Here is an 18707-nt window from a genome sequence, read left to right as displayed (position 1 = left end):
TGTTGCACACAATAAAACAATACAGTAAATATGACACCAGACAGACTCATAATATATTTTATTTTGTAAGTTCAGCATTGCATATTTGCTATTCATAAACATATTGCTTCATTGTTCACCCCAGGAAAGAGGAAAATAGAACGATTATATTAGAATTGCTTGTTACAAAAGTTTTTGCATCACATTTTCCTGATACATGAGGTAATTTTGGAAAAAAGACAGGGATCATAAATACAGCAAATAAAACCCTTTTGTTCAGTTCCCGTTCGCCCACAGAGTCTTCCCCCCTTTTTATTTTGTACTCTCAATCACTCAGTGGAGTTAAGTGTAGTAAAGCCAAAAGGTGCACTTGTCACTGAAGGCATGTGACTGCAGTCTAAGTTGTTAAGAACGGGTGATGCACATTTTAGTTGACAGTTTGACAACGGCTGGCTTCACCAAACGTGGGTATTAGGCTCTAAATGACACTTCATGGTTTTCTAATTGGGGGACAAGTTCCAACCGTTACTTACGGCTGAGCTGACAGGGAAGAAACAAAGCAGTGACAGAGAGGCAGTCCTGCCACAGGCCAAAACTGGAGAGCTTTCCAGTATCACATGCTGCTAATTGCATTCCAGTTTTAACACATGCTAAACTTATCCATATGCTTTGGTGCGGCTTATAGCTTAAAGACAAAGAAAACTGACAGGTATAGAGCTGTGCATGACAGAATGTCTTCAGAGTATGGACTGTGCAGAATGAGCACATGAAATAGCAAAGACTAGACAACATGCAGCATTACAGTGCATCGATTGCATCAAACAGTGTAATGTTTCCAGTCACATTTTCCTTTGACCTGAGATAAGAAAATCCTTGAAAAATGCAAACAGAAAGACACATAGATTTTCTAAGCCACACACTCCTTTATAATCAAATACAGTAATTATGTTTAAGTAGCAATCACACTGGGAAATGTACCATGTTAAAAGGTAAGTGGTCTTAGGGTTTAAAAGGCCAGTAAAAAAAATGGAAAACCAGTTGAGATGAATTTCAGTGTTGGAAAAAAAAGGATGCTTTGCAGTTTTGTAGGCAGAAAAACAACACACCAAAACCTGCTAACTAATCAAACTGCTACATTTTACTGTATTGATGACTACTGATTTGAGTGATGAAAAATATTTTAAAAGACAATTGTTTTCAGTTCCTGCAGACACTCTGGGAAACAACCAGATAAACATTATTCTCACACGGCGAACATATGAAAATGTTCCTTTGTGAAAAAAGTACAAATATGTCTCGACAGCATTCAAAGTTGGCAATAAACATGCAAAGTGTTAAGAGTGCACCCTGGATGGGTGTAGTTTCGATAAATATCTCAATAAATTCACAATATCATTTAGCTTTTAGTAAATTTCTGTGCTAAAAAAAAACACAGCAGTAGCACTTTCCGATTTATTATGGAAGACCTGGATCAAGAAGAGGGGAGAAGAGAGGTTCAAATGAAAACAGGGAGCGACAAAATACCACGAGGGATTAGAAATTAAAGTAATCAAGGTGACGAGCACAGTCTGAGCACTGCATCTTCCCGTTTGCTCTTAAGAAGAACGCACCGTTCGGTTTTTAAATACAGAGACTGGATCATACAAAACGTTTCTTCACACAAAGAAGTACCTCGGCAGATAACTGCCCCTGCACCACACCACAGCTCCAGGCCAACCTCTGCCGATCCATTGGGAGGATAAGTAACAGTGGCAGCACCTAACCAGAGTCTGTTCATCCAATGAAAAAAACGCTTGATACCTGCGATGTTTAGAAAAAGGAAACTTCTGTACATAAGTCTAACATCTGTTGTTTTGTTTTTACTATTTAGTATCCACTTGACATAGGATGACCCACTAACGTCCCAGTTTCATTAAGTGTTAAAACTGCAATGGCCATTTCTTCTTTCCCTGCAGAAAAACATTAACTTGTTTACGTCTGCCAGCTAAAAATAGCCCTGAAATGATGGAGCAGCTTTGTAGAATCAGCAGAATCTGATAAACATGAATGAGTTTGTTACTTCAAAGGGGGGTTTTGATATGGCTTGTCAAGGCAGTGTGTCTGGATCAGCCAAGTTATCGTCTCCATCTGCTCTCATCAGGTGCTCAACATAAATAGCTCGACGAGTGTCGTATTGGAAAGAGACGATCGTGATCATGTGCGACTCCTGAGTTGCTGCCACTGCGTTTAGAAACAATCACTGGAGGAAGCTATATTGATAATTCATCTTTATCACACAGTGTGTTTTCAGTTGACTCGATGATTTATGCTGACATAGCTGGGAAATGTATATTCGTTTTCAGGCTTTTGACATTTTACACAAGACATTAAATCAATAAATGCGCTCACTGAGCATAACACACTCCTATAAATCATGCTGCTGCAGCCTCTGGGTGCAACTTGATGTATTAAATGGTCTCTCTGTTTTTATCACTTCAACTCAAAAAAAAACTTAAATGTACAATTTGTATGAAGTACATGACTTCCAGACAGAGAGTGTAGGAGCTGATAGTAAGACCTCAGTGCTATGGATAAGCCAATGATTTTATGAAACAGTGCAAACGCGCCCTCTCTTCCCCCTCACCACTTGGATTTAGTTTGTTTTGCATAAAAACATTTGCATTTTTGAGGACCGGTGTGCTGCATTTGGCAAGCACGTCGTCGCCAACTGTCTGGTTCATAAGTGGATGCAGCTCAGTAGAAAAGTGGGCAGACGTGAGGAGGAGACTTGTGAGAGCGAATAGCTGGACGTGTCGCGTGTTTGTGTGCGCTTGCTCAGTGTTTGCTGTTGGTGCTCCAGTCATAAGGGAGGAAGCTGACTTTGGTCTTCCCAGCGGAGAGGACTCCCTGCAGGCTGGTTTTCTTAGGAGACTCGCCCATGTGCTCCACCACCCAGTTCAGCAGCTACGAGACAGACGTGGTGGAAAAGAGAACACACAGTGAGGTTCATGGTTGGGTTCCAGGTTATTAAGGTGATATCACATTTTTTTTTTATTACCATCTGTTTTGATCAGTATATATATTGTGAGACATGTACAGATTTCGACAACTGACATAAGGGGCCCGCTCCAAACTGTTCCCACAAGGTTGGGAGCATGGAATTGTCCAAAATGTTTTGGTATCCTGAAGCATTCAATGTTCCTTTCACTGGAACTAAGGGGCCAAGCCCAGCTCCTGAAAAACAACCCCATACCATAATTCCTCCTCCACCAAATTTCACAGTTGGCACAATGCAATCTGAAATGTACCGTTCTCCTGGCAACCTCCAAACCCAGACTCGTCCATCAGATTGCCAGATGGAAAAGCGTGATTCATCACTCCAGAGAACGCGTCTCCACTGCTCTAGAGGCCAGTGACGGCGTGCTTTACACCATTGCATCCGACGCCTTGCATTGCACTTGGTGATGTGTGGCTTGGCTGCAGCTGCTCGGCCATGGAAACCCATTCCATGAAGCTCTCTGCGTACTGTACTTGGGCTAATCTGAAGGTCACATGAAGTTTGTAGCTCTCTAGCAATTGACTGTGCAGAAAGTCGGCGACCTCTTTGCACTATGCGTATCAACATAATATCACCAATACGGCAATATCACCAAAAACTCAGCAACTCCTCCTACAAAATCTTGATGGATAAATATATAAATATATGATGTGAACTGTCCCTTAAATAAACTGATGTTGTAATTGCTTATTCATTATTTCCATTTATAAACATAATGCAGTTGGGAGTCAAGTCTACCTTCTCATCAGTGCCTCCAAAGTCAGCTTTGTACCACTTGAATATCTGACTGAGTCGCACTTCTCTTTTCCCAGAATCCACCACACAGGCATCGTCGTTCTCCAGGAAGGCCTCGGCTGCTGTGCGGAGCTGTCCGTCAATGTCCTGATAGATTAGAAATTGATTTCAGACCATTCAAGCAGTTGGTTTTGAGCAGATACATCGTACAGTTAATGTAGACACTGATCAATACATTCCCATTACTAATTCATTCATCTGTAATTACTTTTTTGTCGTCACATTGACCTCTAGCTCTGTAAAGATACATTAAATAATCAATTCCACTCTTGTCACAACTAAATGTGGTTCCTTTTGTTTGTATGTTTGCTCATTTGAAATTAATCATTCCCCACATTTACCACAGGGCAATCTGGTTTGTCACCCAGAGCAGCTAATGCATTTACCACCTACCCACATAAACCTACACTACATGATGTTATATTCAAATATAGAATAAATAATATGTAAGGTCTGTCCAGAAAACCAGACAAATTTAGGTAAATATGTTTGAATCTACTTACCTGTGGGGTGTACGTTTTGATGGGTGGGCAGCCCTTTGCACCACAGTTCAAGGCAAAGTGAATGAGGGGCTCAGCATCAGGAAGGGCCACCTAGTGGACAACATGGGGAACAACAAAAACATCACGTTGTTTCATATGAAACTGTAAATCAGTGACATGTTCACTTGTGACTTGACAGAATAGAATGTTTACTTGTAGTCGTGGGTCTGTTTTGGAGAAAGGCTTCAGAAGCTGCGCAACACCTTTTCTGTTCCCTCTCAGAACACCGTTCTCAATGTCCTGTAGCGTGAACACTTCTCCTCCAATCAGGTAGCTCACATAGTTGAAGAACTACAAAATGGAAAAAAAGAAATATTAGTAATGGTCCATTCCTGCTCAAGTACATGTGAATTAAATTTAGATTTATATTTACATGTAAAATATTGTATGCTATGATTCGTGTAATTCTGAAAAAAATGCCCATCATCAACATGAATGAGGAAATATTAGTTGAGCCTTAATGTTTTCTGAACATACTTCTTACTGCACAAGTATTTTCCAACAGTTTTACAAAAACTCAACAGGAAATGCTTTCAATATGCTCATGAGAGATATGAGGGTTCTAGGCATCACTGTAGCGTTTGTAAGTGCAGCTGCGGGATCATACTCTGTATCTTTGCCACATGTTGGTTGGGGCCCCCAGGCGTAGGTTCCCATGGATGACCAAAGCATTGTAGGTGTTAATGAAGAAGGCCAGCTTCTCCTCCCGACTCAGCGAAAGCAGCTCCACCCTCTGCAGCTGGATGGCGAGCTCAGAGTAACGCTCGAAGGCGGGGTCTGCTGACATGCTTTTGTAGTCCACAAACTGTGGGAGCAAAGCAAACACACAGAGTTCATCAGAGTTTCAAGGACTGGTCTGTCAAATCACTTGAAGTCAGTTCTCAAGCAAAAACGTCTCCCAGCAGAGTTTTGTTCTTTGGTTTAGACACACTAATGTACTATGAGGTCAAGTTAAAGACAGTCGAGGATGTTACCTTGCCATCAGCAGAGAGATGCTCAGAGAACAATTTCAGAATCATCTCCCGCAAAAGCAAAGAGAGCTCAGCAGCTGAGAAAGACAAAAAGGGAAAGGCGGTTAAAGTTTGACACAGTCAGTCACATTTTCTAGCAGGACCAAGCCAGGATTGAAATGGTAAGAGCAACTGTGTTAGTGTTGTCCCAGAATCTTGACAATTATTACAACACAGTAATGGCTTTTGCGATGGAAAACAAATAATTTCAAGAAACTGTTTCAAAATCAGGCCAACCTGCGAGAAAAGAGCATTGTAGATAGATTCAAAAGAAAAACATCCAGTGCATATTAAAGCTTACAAAAGCAGTGATTATCAACAGGATTAGCCTGTTAGTTAGCCTCTAGAGATGTGCAACAACCAGTTATAAATGCAACAAGACAGAACCAGGCAAATATGCCCAACCACCACCACAGAACACAAAACTTTTTGAGAAGTAGTATCTGTCAAAAGAGGACACCAGAACCACAGAGGAGCACAACATGGTTTTGAAAGAGGGCTTCAATGATATATGTTGTCTTCCTTTTCTTTTCAGTTTCTACCAGAACTTTCAGAGCTCATTAAGGAACTGACATCTAACACTGTGTAGCCCTTATTGTCTTCATCTGGAGCGCTCAACTATATCTCTTTCTCAGCCGATGAAGTCCATGATTTGCTGCTGAAAGCTCTTACATGATGATAGAAAGTGGACCATGAGTTATGTTTTCAAAATACTAAAAAGATATTTCCTGGTCATGAATAAACTTGATTTCCCTTCCTGCACTGTAGCCATAATACAGGAGAGGGAAGTCACTTGTTGAATTTCATCAGTTTGTGTATGAGATATTTCAATAACCCTTACTTCAGTTCTTATCACCACAAAAAGCTCACCGACACAAACCCAAGCGAAACCAAAAGAATCACATTACAAGCCAGCAGCAAAGAGAGAACAGCGGTTAGAAGAGCAGCGTGAGACCATCTGTCAGCGTGAACCTGCCCCAAAGCCTAGTCCGGTCCTGACCTACCCTGGATAGGACTGCAGGCTGCGGTCTGTCCTGCGTTGAGGGCTGAATGAGGGTCATCCTCCAGCAGCCTGTACAGTGTGTCCATGGCGTTTTTCCCTTCTCCAAAACTGCCATCCTGCTGCCCACAGCCACGCACAGTCACCATGTACTTCTTCTGCAACAATGCTTGGCCAGTTTTACAGGCCTCAGCCCTGGCTGGCACACACACGGCCACAGTCAAAGGGTGACAAGTCTGCATGTGACTACACTTTCTATGAATCAGGGCTCTCAGAGGTAGTGTAGCTCTAATAACGTACAAAATCAAACTGACACACGAACACTGGGAGCCTGTTTTACTGCAGGTGTACAGCCTTACTTACCCATGCCCTTCTCCTTCTGCAGCCAGTCAACCAGTTGTTCACCTGAGAAGCTCTTTTTGTACACTGTCAGTCCCCTCCTATGACTGCCAATCACACTGGCATGTTTGAGGTCCTGTACCAGGTCTGCATACTCATCTCTCTCACACATTAACTCTGTGAGGGCAGGAGTGTGCCAGGCCACACATGGACAAACACAAAAATACACATGTTCACATCCACATGAAGGGCATATTATGTGAAACTAAGAAATCCAGCATGTGTGCAAAAAACATCTCAGGTCATAGCTCAATGTTGGTTTACAGTTTTCAGAAAGAGGAAACTAAATGAGAAAAACATCAGAAATATGTTTTCCCAGGCGCTATGGCCCTCATATAGAGCCAGCAAGTATGACTGAGTTAACCAGACTGTGCCCAAAAAGTGGTTCAATTAACTGAAAATTACATTTTCGTTTGAATGAGAGATGTTTAAGATAATAGAGTATTATACATCTACTTCAATGCAAAGGTCAGGCAAAACAACATTAAATCCGAGCGGGTCATTTATATGATATTGATCAAAGCCTAACAACTCTTTACACATTCACACTGGGCTATACAGTGGCCTATAAACACCTCCCAGCAGCTGAAGCTGGCCAGTACTGCTGGAACAACGGCCAATGTAGGATCATAAAAGTTATAGTCAAGAGTCGAGGGGGAGAGGACGAGTGGAATGACAGCTTTAACATAAGCCTCTTTCCAGTGGTGAGGAGAGCACTCAAAATCTGTACTCAAGTACAACTACAGTTACATGAAAAGATTACTAAAATACAAGTAAAACTATTCTGAGTAACTAAGTTGATTACATGGTGCAATACATACTCAAATTACACAATTAAAACAACACTCTTAATGACTTAATTACAGTGATTTGAGTGCTTGTAATAACGTACTTTCACCCCGGCACCTTTCACACATGCACTGCGTTTTTCCAGACGTTACCATTAGTTGGCCTGAATATTAAACAAACTTTACCCTACCAGCTCCTTCATACAAAGTCTGTGTAATGTCCAGATGAACCCATGTGTCAATTGAGCATTAAACATAGCAAGCTTGTTGCTAAGTACCCTTTTTTGTTGTTGTTGTTGCTTACTAGCAAATGATGTTGCTATTGCCACATCAAAGCTAGCACTGACCTAAAATATTTCTGTACAAAAGGCCCCTCTGAATTTGATTTGTTTACACTGTGGGGAACTTGATAATCACTGATAATGAGGTACTGTGAGACTGCTGGGTTCATCCAGAGTATTAAGTATCCTGTATCAACTGTCAGGAGATGAGCACGCACGCACACACACACACACACACACCTGCTGAAGTTGCTCACACACACCAACATGCCCGCACTGTATAAGCACTACAGCTCATCACAGTCAATACCTCAAATTAGGGGAACTTCCCCTCAGTTGGGTCCATTTCACCATCTGACAACTAATTCCTGAGCAGACCAAACCAATCTCAAACTTATTCTTCAGCAGTAAGCATTTAATCCAACCAGATGACAGAAGAAAGTGTGCAATAACAGCTGACCACACCATGAACTGTGCCTTAGGAGAAGTTCAAGGTATTAATGACTATGGCAGGGGTCACCAACTACATTTGTCGGAGGGCCAGAATTTTACTGGACACTCACCTTGGGGGCCGGACCCCCAAAAAATTGAAATAAAAATATAATTTTGGCATAAAATTATCACTTAATGTTTATTTGTTTATATTTTTTCATTTCATTACAAAACTGAAGGCATTTTTAGCCTTTATGAGTCAGGCTCCTATCACTTGTACCACAGTCAACCACCAGGAGTGATAGAGATACTTTGTCTCAATTCAAGTAAACTTTATTTATAGAGCACTTGAAAAACAAACAGATGAAACAAAGTATCGATATAGGGCTGTCGTCCCTGGCTTCAGCGCTAATACAGTTTCAGTTAGTGGAAGGAAAAGGCCTCTTAACACAGGTAGGCTAAAATGGCACTCTCAAAGGCCATGAAACGAAAAGTTGACGCGGAAAACAGATCCTTTAATGACGAATGGACTGAAAAGTACGCATTTATCATGCCAACCTTCAGAAATCCGTTACCTGTGTGCCTCATTTGCAACGAAACTGTTGCTGTTGCAAAAGAATATAATCTGCGCCGTCACCACAACACTAAACACACAAATTTCAAGGATTCATATCCTGAGCAGTCAGAGGCCCGAAAGAGAAAAATTGCCACATTGAAATCTGCGTACTCCTGTGCAAGTGGCATTATTACTCGAGCTTTAACTGATCAAGAGAGAGCAACGTGTGCATCAATGCAGGCTGCCTGGGTGCTTTGCAAACATAATCGACCTTTCACAGAAAGTGAGGTTTTCAAGGAGTGCATGGTCACAGTTCTGGAGGAACTTGCCCCCGACAAATCCATGGACAGAATTATTGCAGCTGTCAAACAAATACCTCTCTCTGCTTCAACTGCCGCGCGTCGTGTACACGTCTTGGCAGAGCATGTCCAGCAAGTTGTCATTGAAGGGATCAAGGAAGCCAAATACATTTCGTTGGCCATTGATGAATCCACGGACAATACGGATATCTCACAGTTGTGCGTTTTTGTCAGATTCTTTGATGGCAAAGATTTCCGAGAGGAGCTGCTGGCATTGCTTCCGCTGGAGGACAACACCACTGCTGACATCATCTTCGGAAAACTGGAGGATTTTTTTAAAAGTCATGGATTGTCCTTTGATAAAATCAACCTGATAGTGACAGATGGAGCACCTGCTATGATTGGCAAAAACAAGGGTCTGGTGAGCAGAATAAAGACTGTCGCTCCTAAAACTAACGCGCTTCACTGCATTATCCATCAAAGTGTGCTGTGCGCAAAGCTAAGTGGGGAGCTCAAAGAGGTGATGGAGAAAACAATGAAAATTATCAACCACATCAGAGGAACCTCAAGCACACAGCATCGCCTGTTCCGCAAATTTGTGCTCGAATCCGAGGCTTCTCATGATGACCTGTTACTCCACAATGACGTGCGCTGGCTCAGTAAGGGCAAAGCACTGGAGCGCTTCGTTGAACTCAGTGCCCAGGTAGTGGAGTTTTTGAAACAAAGCAAAGCAAAAGCGGCAGCTGACCATCTCCGCACCATGCAGGACAGCGAATATATGTCCAACGTTGCATTTTTGACAGACATTTTCTCGCATTTGAATGCACTTAATCTCCAGCTGCAAGGAAAAGAGAAATCAGTGGTGGATCTGGTGGAAAAACTCGATGCGTTTGGGAACAAACTTGACCTTTTTAACGCAGATTTGTTGTCGGGGAGGCTGTTGCATTTCAGCACACTGAAGAAGGTGGGACAAAGCCACGTAACAGACAGGATGAAGAAATTCATCACACAATTAAAAGACAACTTCTCCTCCAGGTTCGATGACTTTTTAATTCCCAGGGATGTCATTGGATTTGTGCGTGATCCTTTCAGCATCAACCCAAGTGGAGAATTCTCCACAAACGCAGTGAAAATGATGTCTTTGGACGAAGCGGCCATTCAGAGCGAGCTGGCTGAAATCCAGGCCGCCGGGGACCTGAAGGCTGCTCTCCGTGGTGCTGAAAACCTGGGCGCATTTTGGTTGTCCTGTCCCGAGGAGTATGGTACATTGAAGACGCTGGCTATGTATGTGCTCACCATGTTCGGTTCGACGTACACCTGTGAGGCTGCGTTCTCCAAAATGAACAACATAAAAACACATGAGAGGAACCGGCTGTCACACCAGTCCTTGGAGGACTCTTTGCGCATAAGTCTGACAGCGGCCAAGCCTGATGTAAAAAAGTTGGTGTCAGAGGGGAAATGTAATTTTAGCCATTGAGCAGTGTGAGTAACCTATTTCAGCCTTGTGATTTGAAATCGCTATAGCCCACTTAACGTTTTATTTGATGTGCAAACATTATTTGTAACCTGTTTTTGTTCGGATACCAGGTTAGTATTTATTTACCATGCTATTTTAAGTTATGCCAGCCAGTTGGTTTTCTCTCCTTTTTTTGTACGGAGAAGTCTGGTTTGAAGTTTGTTGAGACTTTGAAATAAAAACCAAACGTTAAGTAGGGGGCATAAGGAAAAGTTATGTGTGGAAAATAACAAGAACTGTGTGAAACAATAAATGTAAAAAAAAAAAAAAGTGGAGCGAGTTTGTCCTCATTTCGGAATAAAGCCTAAATAGAGTCATAATTGGTGGGGATTACTGATAGTTAAGAGTCTCAGTCGTTGTTGCTATTTTCAGTTGCTTTAATAGTGTGGACCACATGATATATTCTCCTCTTTTTTTTTTCTCCTCACAATTTTCGAATCCAGTCGCGGGCCGGATTGAACGGTTCGGCGGGCCGGATTCGGCCCGCGGGCCGCCAGTTGATGATCACTGGACTATGGGATCAAGTCTTTCTGCATCACATTTTTGTTGGACCCTCACCTCCATCTGTGTCCACAGCCATGTCCTCTGATTGGTTCTCCTCTGGAAGAGGTGGAGCATCTGCCGGAAGAGGCTCTTCCTTGACCAGAGTCACCAACCTCTGAAGCTCCTCAGGAGCCTGGGGAAGTGAAACCGATCAACACATACTTACAGTTTAAACAATTTGAAGTGAATGAATGATGATATTTTGTCACTATCCAGATGTCTTTTTTCAACTCCTCACCAACTTCTGTAGGTCATCGTTGCCTCCAACATGAATGTTGTTGAAGAAGATCTGAGGAACTGAGCTGCGTCCCGTCAGCTCCTTCACCCTGGCTCTTAGCTCGGGATGCCTCCCCACATCCACGTCACATACTGGTACTCCCAGACGCCCCAGGGTGGCCTTAGCCTGCACACAGTGTGGGCAGCCCTGGATGGAGTACACCGTTACCCGGCCCAGAGGATTGCTCTCAAACTCCCCCATCTGCAGCGATGATAGAAAGATAACAAAACAAAGAAGAGAAAAACTGGCTGAGCTCCAATCTTTTCCAGTAAAGCTGTTTCACATGCAACACATTTACACAAAACAAGCCCCTGCTGCTCTTCCTCATTCTGTTATTGGCTACAGCTGGTGCTGTTCTTTCACAAATGTATATGTTCATGTAAGTTTATGTGCATAATAGTGAGATTGTTGTTTGTATACAAACTTGATTACTTCTGTTTTCCTACATGTAAAGGGAAGATTCCAAAGTGTAGAAAATCAGAGTTTTTCCAGATTTAGTTTATTTCCTCAATTGGCCAGGTCTGGCACATGCTTATGATTAAATACTCTGTACTACCAGGAAGAGGAACTGTTTTCTCTCTCCCACACACAATGGTGATACCTGCCTGATTAACTGGTTCCAGCTCGCTTAAGGGTTGTGAGTTTGGTTCATTTGAGCTTGTGTGCTACTGAAGGAATTAAGCTGCTGTACTCAAGTTTATGTACGTTCAGTGATACCTAAAAAATGATGTTCTCCTGGACAGTCGAGGGATTTGAACCAGCAATCTCGCATTCTGTTATAGCATCCAGAAAAGTGATTATGAGGAGTTAAGAAACTCTTTATGCCAGACAATGTTTGGTGCAATATCCTCCCACCTTATTTCTTAACATTGTCTGTGTTGAAAGCCGGCCAGTTTGATGTGAAATGCCACCAACTTGTTCTGTATCAATTTAACCAGTAACACTGTTCCTCATTCATTCTGACGCAATTTTAGGCCAGAAGTCAGTCAATATTAGTTTAGACTGATCAAGAACTGTTTGTTAAGCGCCTCATGTTGATTTCAGCTTGTAATAAAATGTAAAAAAAAAAAAAAAGAAAAAAGGTCAAAGTCCAAGGTGTTGTCCTAGTTTCTGAACAGTTCTTCCTTCTTTGTTGGAAATAGCAACAAATATTCCAAATACAAATGGAATACAAAAGTGAGGCTTTGAAATTCGCATATTTCCCAGGCAGTGATTTCATAGCAAATTCTTGTAATTGATGATTCTATTTGTGCTGTTTTCTACATGCGATTCTACTACACACTCCCCTGTAAGGTGACTGTGCTTGTTATTAACATAAGTAACTTCTTCCGAATTCAATGACGAATCGTATAATGGTTCTCACTGTTTGGGGAAGAAGTCCTTAGTTTAATGTTGGGGGTGTACACGGTTACCAACAAGCAATGTGATGTTAAATTCCCAAAATTCCTAATGGAGTTCGGAATGGGACACGTATATGTGTGTTATTAACTCAAAGGTTACAGCAATATAACCGATACAACTGACAACACATATTAAATCACTGACACGCTCTTTTTAGCGACATGTGAGTTAAATGACTTGACGCTGGACTAAGCTTTAACCGAACAACCTTACTGGGTATATTATGGACTGGGCTAATACGCTAATGTGGATATATTATCAAATGATAACAACTGTACGTTACCTTTTCGCGACTCCCTTGCTTGATTCGGAGGTGTAATTTTGAAACACACAGCTGACCTTAGTCCTGTTAATTAAAACATATTCGTTAACACATAACGTTACGTGTAACGCAAGCACAGAGGTCCCGCAGGTAAATCACCCTGCTGCACTGACAGTACATCATCTCTGCGCAGGCTAGCCCATATTAGCCTCCTTTAGTTAAGCTAGCTATCTTGTCTAATGATGCTTTCAAGTGCTCCTCGTAAACTGCGGTTCTACTGCAGTTGACTTAAAAAGGCCAATGAGCCATCACATTCAACGCTTCAAACCAGATTGTGACAATGCCAGACGTGTCTTCCGCTGTCCACCCTCCGTTGATGAATTGCAATGACCCCCTGCTGTTTTAAAAGATGTCAGTAGGCTATTGCGGCCTCCTCCATGAAAAAAAATAATAATAATTTGTTGCTGACACACATACATTTGTTTTGTATTTTATTTTAATATAAAATAACCGGTGACTAACATCATCATTGCTTCAAACATTGGCGATGAAAACATGGAACGTTACAGGAAATAAATCAGTGGATAAATGTGTTATTGCTATTTCATTGATGGATAGATGAAGGAAAAATTACCCCAACCGTTAAACTCATAATAATCTCTTTAAGTGAGCAGAAAAAAGGGACAATATCCAAGTAGTGCGGGGTTTTCGTTCGCGCTTCAATTTTAGACTGATCTGTTAAATCTGTTAATTCCTATAGCCATAAATGTAGCAGGATGTTGCTCCGTAGCAACCTTGGAACGCGAAACGCGGAACGTTTCCCTGCTGACATTTGTTCCGGTACGAACAATATCCCAGTCGGACACGAATGGCGAAGATGTCGGGGCTGTCAAAAACAGAGCGCGCTGGATGTATAAACTTGCTGAAATTATTGTCAAAAGCTGACTTACTGTCACTTTGCGACACGGTGACGAATAAGCTGATAGTTGTGGAAAATGCTACAGGTATGCTTCAAAATCTGTGCTAGATGGCAGAAAGGACACCATTAACTGTTAGTTACATTCCATTTTCTCAAATGTCGGCAGGCAAAACAAGTTAATGTCAAACACATAAATTCCGTATGACATAAATTCTAAGTGTGTTTGGTTGGTGTGGCGATTAAAAATCTATTGCTGTAAATATTTACCGTCAGCTAGCTTGCCTACGTCCTGTACTTCAAAAAGCAGGATTTCTGATACGATCTTGTTTCTATCTAACGCTAAAGGATATATTGATCAGATGACAAATCGTCTTACAAATTTTGTGCATCTGTTCATCTAGAGGCTACGGAAACTATTCTCTCCTTCAGTAAAAATGCCGAGGAGCTCCTGAGAAGAAAGAAGGTTAGTCGGGAAGTCATATTCAAGTACCTGGCTAAGGAGGGTGTGGCGATGTCGCCAAACAGCGAAAAACATCAGCTGGTGAAAAGGACCTTGGAGCTTTGGTCGTCTGGGAAGGTGAGGACCGGAGCCCAGATCAACAATCTCTAATATGTTGTAATGTCTGAATCTATGAATGAAACGGTAAGGTAAGTGGGAATAGATGCGCGGTGACACAAAAGACAAGGGAATTACAAGAGTTGACATGAAATGCAGTACAGGCTACCACAACGTGAAGGCTGTTAAATATAGTAAGCAAGCACATTTCCTTAAATCAGCGTAGGTGGCAATATATTTGCCACTAGCATTACTAGCAGATTGGACAACCAGGATGCCACATAGGTCACACTAGCTGAGAAACTGTTGGCTCAGTCAGTCCATTAGTTCTTCATCAGGTGTTGGAAATATAGTTTCATAGAACTGTTATGATAGGTAGGTAATGTTTGTGTTCTTATAAGATTATAAGTCCTACGGACTCAATTGAAGCTGCTTCATGAACCATTTCAGGTACATTCAATAGTGCGTGCTCTAGAAAACATTGATATAGTAGCTGAACATACATATTTGTCTAAACTTTAAGAAATTTAAGGTGTATTTATGATTTAAGACTGCGTTTCTTGAAATATGCTGACCAGATGTTTGTACTTACCTGAACTGAAGGGCCCAGCTAGCTATTGTTACTCTACCAACCAAGGCCTTCCAGTGTTTCCCACACATGAAATTATTTTTGGCGGTCCGCCACAATATCAACATTGGCTGCCACATATTGATTTTCTATTTTAAGAGCTGCACATCCCGTTCTCACTCACTCAAGACAGCACCCATCAGTGAATAGCATGATGTTACACACTCTGATACAGAGAATGGCGGTGTGCCTTTTAGTCCGCCGGTAAAACCAACAAAGAGGAGGAGGACTAATTAAGCCAGTTGTTTTCGTGGACAAGCCGTGTAATTACATCATCACCTGATGCACCGGGGACACAAGCTAACTTTGTGAAATATGCATCTGTAAAACGGTAATAAAAACCTCACAACACCCACTAAATGGCTCGTTTTACTGACAGAATTTGGGCAATTCGGTCCGATAAAATTTGGAGAGTCAAGAGCCACCCCACTAGATTTTATCCCCACCTAAATTAGCTCGGCGCTAAACCGGAAGTTAGCCGAATCGGTCGCGGGAAGTCTCGCGTGCGCATGCTCGGTAGCACCCTGCTGGACAGCCACTACCACTATTTAAAGGCTCATTCTGTGGGTAACATTGGCTACTGTATGAGGAGCTAACTTTTTGATTTGTTTGACCATTAAACAACCCTGGTTGGACGGAAGCATCATCTCTTCAATAAGATATTCTAGTTGTAAGCCTCAGGATTTTTTTTGTATTGCTTTCAATAAAGTGACTGTTCACCCCCCTCATCAGTTCAGATGTAATGAGGTTAGATCACAGTTGCGTGCCAGACAGGGTGCACTCTATAAATGAAATGTAATTAGTGGTTAACAGCTTGTGTTCCTGTAATGTGTCAATCTGAATCTATTGCAGGCACAACTACCAATACCAATGATGTCTCGTTCCTTTCAGGCCGTGGTTGGCGAAAGCCTTCAAGCTGAGACGAATGAGGCCAGACAGAGACCGTCCACAGTGACAGTGTCTGATTCTACCAACATGAAACATGAGGTGGGATTTGACCCACAGGTTCTCGGCCAGCAGTTCTGTCAGTGGTTCTTTCAACTCCTTAACAGTCAGAACCCCTCACTGGCCCAGCAGCCACAGGACTGGGGACCACAACACTTCTGGCCAGATGTGAAGCTACGCCTCCTCTCCAGGTAAGGATGCCATTAAGAGTAGGATAAGTGAAAATGAACTACTGTTGTTGCGTGGTTTGTTGCTCCACAGTGTTTATAGCAGTCATGTATTTTGACCAGGGCATGATTACAAATTGTTTTGTCTCTGTGTCTCAGAACTGGCAGCGAGCAGATGGAGGAGTTCCTGGGTGCCGAGCTGGTTAACTTGCGTCTCCTGGCTCTGACCAGGGAAGAGCGACTGCTCCTGAGCCCTAACTTGGAGCCTCATGGCCTCAAGGTCCTGGCTTCCCCCCATGGCCTGGTGCTGGTAGCTGTTGCTGGGACTATCCACAGAGACGCGGCCTGTCTGGGCATCTTCGAGCAAGTATTTGGCCTCATCCGCTCCCCGCTGGAGAACAACAGCTGGAAGATCAAGTTCGTCAACCTGAAGATAAGAGGGCAGGACGCTCTGGGCGGGACAGAGTTGGCAGCTCCTGCCTTGACTTACAACTCTGCTGAATTGCAGCTTCTCTGCAGTTGATGGAACTCTTATTTTACCTTTTTTACCCAGTGAAAGCTGGACTGAGTATGCTTTCTCTCATCTTGACTTGTCCAAACATTTACCCAGGTTTTTGTTCTCGGACATCTGATCTGGCAACTTTACTGGCACAAACCACACGTCATTTGTCTAACATAAGCACATGACAAAACAAAAATGTTCCTGTATTTTCTGCTTTCCAGAAAATGGAAGCATGTGCTGCTTCTGGCTGGGGAAACGTTTAGCTTCAGACATACTGTACCTTGATGCAGAGCAAGTTTTTCTTTTGCACTCCGTGCCTTGTATAAGACGCACCTTTATAAATACAGATGTGGACGTGCTCTTGTAAATATGTATCATATTAAATATGAAGATTATATTGACACTTGTGCTCTACAATAACAAGTAGAAGAAATTTTGTCTGCTTTCATATGACCATACAGAGTCAATTAAAGTTGATTTTGAATCTAAGATCGCTGTGCTGTCATGGGATGAATGAAGGTCAGCCCTTAATGTTTAGTCATGTAGCTAATTAGTAGGTTGTTAAACAAGCTAACACAGGGATGTGTGAATCATACAAACGTCTGTGTTGGATATGTTCAGATGTCTAATATTTAGGCAGGAGTTCCTGGTTTCTAACCTGCAACGGACAGCTGTATCAAAATATATGAAATGTGATGTTCCCTTTCTGTACTGCAGGATTTGGTTGTTCTTTCCCTCTTAACGGATTGTTAGAAGGAAGTCATAACAATGACTATATTGCGGTGTATTGCATTTTACTGACTCACTTGTGTTGTGTTGTGTCCCGCCCGTTATTGTGGGCGAAACATGGATTAAGGCGCATTATCGTGTGATTCCCAGCAGTGATGTAGAACAGCTGCCTCAATATTGCATATTTTATCCACGGTTTACATTTTGATAGCTCAGCACAAACCTGTAGGGATAATGAAAGCGTAGCTGTGAAGTTTGTATGTTTTCTACATGTTCTATTTGTTCTGGGGGCAGAGTGGGATTCGCCACAAGGTGCAAGTGATGGATCTTTAAATGACCTTACTTGTTCATCTGGAGTCCGGATACTGTCTGTAAAGTCCTGTGGCTCGGAGCTACATGTGCAGCATTAGGTGACACTGTACTGAAAAGCATTAGGAAATGTATATGTATATGTAGGCCCCATTCAGCAAAGTCATGTCAACAGATCCCTTTTTTCTCACAAAGTCTAAACTCTTCTCCTAGTTGTCCATTGATGGTAGCTGAGTAGGTGTCCATTGTGGTGTTTCACTGCAAAGTGTGATTTGTTTGTCAGATTTTATGGTCATAATGTATTTGCAGAATCCATTTTATCATATTTATGCATTGATGGAGTCTGAATGAGTTCATTAACTCGAGTGCTGCACTTAAGTACAAATTTGAGTTGCTTTTATTACTATTTCTGTAACTTACCATTTTCTGCCACTTTATACTTCCACTCCACTACATTTTGGAGGCCAGTAATGTATCTTGTCGCACACTGCATTGATTTGAAAACTTTATTTACATGCTTCTTTGCAATTTGCACATCTTTAAAAATATGTATTTTACATTTGTGTGAAATTTCTTGCGACTTTTGGCCCATATATGCCAGCAGAGGGCAAGCATGTGTACATTGTGTACATACCATAGCCTGGCAGCTCTGTTGATAACTCCCAAAATGCGTAGAAGACATCACTTTCAAGGCCAGATTTGATATTTTTGGACGGAGGCGGTTAAAAATTGCATACAAGTATTCGATATCCATACTTTTGACCATCTCCGTGGCCCTTAGACAGGTTTAATTACAGGTGTAGTTCCAGGCTGACAGCCGCCCACACCACACTGG

General features: G+C 42.1%; 2 protein-coding genes across 7 annotated transcripts; one reads left to right on the top strand and one right to left on the bottom strand.

Moving 5' to 3' along the window:
• Window positions 1-41: 41 nt before the first annotated feature.
• On the bottom strand, window positions 42-15714 carry zgc:152951 (uncharacterized protein LOC569013 homolog). Of its 5 annotated transcripts, XM_037108798.1 has the most exons (13): window positions 15185-15320; window positions 14527-14665; window positions 13139-13201; window positions 11416-11655; window positions 11193-11310; window positions 6727-6879; window positions 6368-6562; window positions 5328-5401; window positions 4961-5158; window positions 4507-4644; window positions 4315-4404; window positions 3755-3898; window positions 42-2922 (listed from the first exon to the last, which is right to left on the bottom strand). In XM_037108798.1, exons 4-13 carry the CDS (start codon window positions 11653-11655, stop codon window positions 2794-2796), a joined length of 1479 nt encoding a protein of 492 aa, XP_036964693.1. In that variant the 5' UTR covers window positions 13139-13201; window positions 14527-14665; window positions 15185-15320; the 3' UTR covers window positions 42-2793. The 5 variants fall into 5 exon arrangements, with proteins under 5 accessions (XP_036964693.1, XP_036964690.1, XP_036964691.1 ...); XM_037108795.1 differs by lacking the exon at window positions 13139-13201 and having other exon boundaries at window positions 15185-15714; XM_037108796.1 differs by lacking the exons at window positions 13139-13201; window positions 15185-15320 and adding an exon at window positions 15345-15523.
• Window positions 14580-17323, top strand: c9h3orf38 (chromosome 9 C3orf38 homolog). 2 transcript variants are annotated; one of them, XM_037108801.1, is made up of 3 exons: window positions 14580-14684; window positions 16112-16356; window positions 16492-17323. In XM_037108801.1, exons 2-3 carry the CDS (start codon window positions 16196-16198, stop codon window positions 16853-16855), a joined length of 525 nt encoding a protein of 174 aa, XP_036964696.1. In that variant the 5' UTR covers window positions 14580-14684; window positions 16112-16195; the 3' UTR covers window positions 16856-17323. The 2 variants fall into 2 exon arrangements, with proteins under 2 accessions (XP_036964696.1, XP_036964695.1); XM_037108800.1 differs by lacking the exon at window positions 14580-14684 and adding an exon at window positions 15753-15890.
• Window positions 17324-18707: the final 1384 nt, after the last annotated feature.

This window comes from Acanthopagrus latus, chromosome 9, assembly GCF_904848185.1.
Source record: "Acanthopagrus latus isolate v.2019 chromosome 9, fAcaLat1.1, whole genome shotgun sequence".
Lineage (NCBI taxonomy): Eukaryota > Metazoa > Chordata > Actinopteri > Spariformes > Sparidae > Acanthopagrus > Acanthopagrus latus.
Note: the sequence above shows the minus strand (reverse complement) of the source record. Positions and strands in the feature narration are given on the sequence as shown.

Bases quoted from the DNA above. Each gene is read 5' to 3' on its own strand.
- c9h3orf38 (XM_037108801.1), top strand. From the start codon at position 16,196: ATGAAACATGAGGTGGGATTTGACCCACAGGTTCTCGGCCAGCAGTTC. The intron at 16,357-16,491 runs GTAAGGATGCCA...TCTGTGTCTCAG, and splicing joins AAGCTACGCCTCCTCTCCAG to AACTGGCAGCGAGCAGATGG.
- zgc:152951 (XM_037108795.1), bottom strand. From the start codon at position 15,300: ATGTGGCAGCCAATGTTGATATTGTGGCGGACCGCCAAAAATAATTTC. The intron at 11,656-14,526 runs GTACTTGAATAT...TCATCGCTGCAG, and splicing joins GCCACACCCTCCTTAGCCAG to ATGGGGGAGTTTGAGAGCAA. The intron at 11,311-11,415 runs GTGAGGAGTTGA...TCACTTCCCCAG, and splicing joins ACGATGACCTACAGAAGTTG to GCTCCTGAGGAGCTTCAGAG.